Genomic DNA, 4,164 nt, shown 5'->3' on the forward strand with positions numbered 1-4,164 from the left:
GACACGCCACGAACAAAACACTGCAATAACATGAATTGTACCATGACGAGCGGCGCCAAAGCAATCAGTACCTTAACCTTAACACCTCCCCATGTCCCTCCTTCCCAATTTGGAGTGAGTCTGTCTGGAAAGAAGCTGGCTTGACTAGTGGGACTGTTGTTGGTTGGTCTCATGATGGCTAGAGAAATGGTGAATGCTATGTTGAGGGACTGGGCTGAATTAGCAGGCTGAGGTGGGAACGACTAGATAGAAGTTTGAGGCTGGAATGATTGCAGATGGCTAAGCTAATGATGTGGAGGTAATGGTGACTGTGCTGATGATGTAGAGCTGATATTGGCTGAGTTGTAGTTGGCTGGGTTGAAGATTTTTAGGCATGCCGCTGCGCAGGAAAAGCAACATTACACCAGGAGTAAAGGGCAGAAAAAGAAATAAACAGTTCCGGACACGCCGCGAACCCAAAACTGCAATAACATGAATTGTACGAGGAATTGAACCATTTTTCTGATCTTCGCCCTGCTGAGAAAGTTATCTGCTACCCTGGAGAACCAGGCCTGTTGGAGGTTAGCTGATGGTTCGTTAGGTGATAAGATGTAGTTAAAATGCATTCTGTTGCGTAGTGGAGTGGTGACCCTACTTCGCCGCAGGTGCAGTAAGGCTCGTCTGCTAAATTGAACCTTTTTAAGTAGGTGGGAAATGGGCCATGGCCTGTGAAGAAGAGAATTTCTTCCCTTCTCCATGGCGTAAGTTGTTGAGTGGCTTTTGGAAGAAGCTGGTAGATGAGTCTTCCGGATTCGCTATTGTCCCATTCCGTTTGCCACTTCTCCAACATGGTTCGCCTTAGACTGGACTTTATGAATGAAATTGGGTATGGTTCGGGCTGGATAGGGCTGTCTGAATCAGCAGCTTGTTTGGCAAGTCTATCCTCTCTCTCATTACCTGCATATCCGTCGTGGGCTTTAATCCAGGAAATCTTTATGTTTGCATTTTTAGAGTATTTCAAAGATTTTCCTGGCACATTTGTTATTGGATTTTGGATTTTTGCTGCTAAGTTGCTGGCCCTATTGTCGACGTAGATGGTAGATGTTGCTGATGTGGACTTCAGGAATTCTGCGGCCTTGTATAGGCCAGGATCTCAGCTTGAAATACTGTGTTGTGGTGGGCCAGTTTTGTTGCCCAAGTTGTTGTAGTTACTCCATTGTTAAAGACACAGTACGCTGCTCCTACTCCCTTGTTCGTTTTCGATCCATCTGTATAAATTCCATTCGGGTCCGTCGTCAAGGGAAATTTGATCTTCTAGGTGTACCGAGGGATGAGAAGTCCAGCCTGAAATCTTATAGTCTATTTCTAGTTGGCTAATTTGAAGGTCGCAGTTGTTGGTCGGGTTTTTGAGCCTATATAACGAGATGCCCTTTGCCTCTCTTTGTAGTTGGAGGTGGAGAGGGGGAATTCCCAAGATTATTTGTAGGGCTGCTGTTGAGGTAGTTCTATAGGCACCCGATATGGCTAGTAGAATCGGCCGTTGGATGGCTGCAAGTTTCCTTTTCATCCTCTCGGTGGGATCTTGGCACCAGATGGCTGCGCCATGTGCAAGTACTCTTTCAATTACAGTTGAGTAGGGGGGTTTTCTTTGTGCCTGCTTAATTCCCCAGGATTTTTTTGCTATTTTTAGGAGATTTTGGTGGAGGATAGCTGCTCTTGTTGCTTGATATCGAAGGTGTGCGTTCCAATTGAGTTTGTCGTCTATTTGAATTCCTAGGTATTTTATTGATTTTTTTCTTTTGATCGATGTGCCGTTCTATTTTATTGATGGGCATCTTACTCTTTTACTGAGGAAGATATAATTGGTTTTATTAATGGCTATTTCCAACTTGTTTTTATTTGCCCATTTGGAGAATTTTTCTATTGCTGCGTGTGTTTGGTTCTCAATTTCTTTCCTGGTTGGGGAATGAGTTATTATAGCAAAGTAATCCGCAAAAGCCTGGATGGTGGTGTTGCGTGGCCAATCCTGCTAAAGGATTTCATTTGCAACCAGGTTCTAGAGAACAGGACCACTGCAGGATCCCTGTGGGCAGCCTTGTTTCTGTTCTCTGCTGTGTGGAGGACGACTTTTCTATTTTTAAGTATGTCTTTGAAAATTTCTATCAAGTTAGCAGGGCTATTGCTATTATTCAGGTAATCTACGATTGCAGCATGTTGAATGTTGTCAAACGCACCCTTGCACCCTCAATTGAGAGCAGGAGGACGTGGTTGCTGTTTTGTTTTGCCAGTTTGATTTCCCTCATTAAGTTGTCAATGGCCATGTCCACTGATTTCCTTTCACGGAATCCATATTGTCAATTGCATATATGGTTGTTCTTTTCTAGGTGGTAGAAAGCAGTCTGTACCACTCAAGGCCATGCCGCTTCGCTGCAAAAGCAACATTACACCAGGAGTAACGGGGCAGAAACCGAAAAAAACAGTCTCGGACACGCCGCGAACAAAAAACTGTAATAACATGAATTGTACCATGACGAGCGGTGCCAAAGCAGTCTGTACCTTAACCTTAACACCTCCCCATGCCCCTGCGACTATAATCTTTACGATTATTTAAACAGTTGGGTGGGCATAGAGAGTGAGAGTAGATCCAGACCCCCGTGCCACTTTTTTTAAATCAAATACTTGGTTACAGAAGAACAAAAGTATTTACAATATGTACAAAAAATGTTCCTTTTGATATACAGATAGGTTACAGTTGCGGTTCCCTCTACAAATGTGGGGACCGTTTTGGTGTATAAACACATTTGGTTAGAGTTTTGAATAACATATTCAAGTATGACAATTGAGAGTTAGAATAAAAATAAAGGAAATAAAAATATTTACAAATGATTTACAGATGCGGTCCCATTCGTAGGTCCTGGACCGGTACCGTTTTTATTTGGTGCGGTCTGATTGTAGTTTTGCAGTGGACCAAGTTGAGAGCTGCTTCTTGTGGCCTTGTAGTTTAGAGCGCTGTATAGGAGGTCTTTTGAAAAGGCGCAGTGCAGAAGTCGATGAATGGCTTCTGACTTTGACAGGACTTAGTTGCTTTGGGGAGGCCTGGGCTGATGATGGTTTGGCTGCGATTGACTAGGTAGGTATTGAGTTGGTTCTGGATGGGTTGGCTGTGGGAGGCAGGCTGGGATGCGTCGGACTTGATAGCATCTGACATGTCTAGTAGGACCGGTGTTGCAGAGCTGATAGTGGTGAATCTGGAGTCGGCAATTTGGAGTGAGTCTGTCTGGAAAGAAGCTGGCTTGACTAGTGGGACTGTTGTTGGTTGGTCTCATGATGGCTAGAGAAATGGTGAATGCTATGTTGAGGGACTGGGCTGAATTAGCAGGCTGAGGTGGGAACGACTAGATAGAAGTTTGAGGCTGGAATGATTGCAGATGGCTAAGCTAATGATGTGGAGGTAATAGTGACTGTGCTGATGATGTGGAGCTGATATTGGCTGAGTTGTAGTTGGATGGGTTGAAGATTTTTAGGCTGCAGTGGGTTGCATTGGAGTAGGCGAGCTGAATTCGATTAGACTGGTGAGGAGCTGGCTTGGCTGGGTTAGAGCAGGAATGTTTGGTTTTAGGTTGGGTTGGAGCAGGGATGTTATGGGCTATGCAGGATTGAATGGAGTTGTCTGAGCTTGAGGATGCGCTGTGTTGGTGGTTGAACATTCCGTGCATGGGTCTGTACCACTCAAGGCCATGCCACTTTGCAGGAAAAGCAACATTACACCAGGAGAAACGGGGCCGAAACCGAAAAAAACAGTTCCGGACACGCCGCGAACAAAAAACTGCAATAACATGAATTGTACCATGACGAGCGGCGCCAAAGCAGTCTGTACCACTCAAGGCCATGCCGCTGCGAAGGAAAAGCAACATTACACCAGAAGTAACGGGGCAGAAACCGAAAAAAAAAACAGTCCCGGACACCCCGCGAAAAAAAAACTGCAATAACATGAATTGTACCAGGACGAGCGGCACCAAAGCAGTCTGTACCACTCAAGGCCATGACTCTTCGCAGGAAAAGCAACATTACACCAGGAGTAACGACGCAGAAACCGAAAAAAAACAGTCCCGGACACTCCGCGAACAAAAAACTGTAATAACATGAATTGTACCAGGACGAGAGGTGCCAAAGCATTCTGTACCA

General features: G+C 45.0%; 1 protein-coding gene across 1 annotated transcript; it reads right to left on the reverse strand.

The window, feature by feature from the left end:
* Window positions 1-532: 532 nt before the first annotated feature.
* LOC129966405 (uncharacterized) lies at window positions 533-1,546 on the reverse strand. Its single transcript, XM_056080827.1, has 2 exons — window positions 1,214-1,546; window positions 533-1,114 (listed from the first exon to the last, which is right to left on the reverse strand). The coding sequence occupies exons 1-2, from the start codon at window positions 1,544-1,546 to the stop codon at window positions 533-535; spliced, it is 915 nt and encodes a 304-aa protein (XP_055936802.1).
* Window positions 1,547-4,164: the final 2,618 nt, after the last annotated feature.

The sequence above is a fragment of the Argiope bruennichi genome, chromosome 4 (genome assembly GCF_947563725.1).
Source record: "Argiope bruennichi chromosome 4, qqArgBrue1.1, whole genome shotgun sequence".
Taxonomy (NCBI): Eukaryota; Metazoa; Arthropoda; class Arachnida; order Araneae; family Araneidae; genus Argiope; species Argiope bruennichi.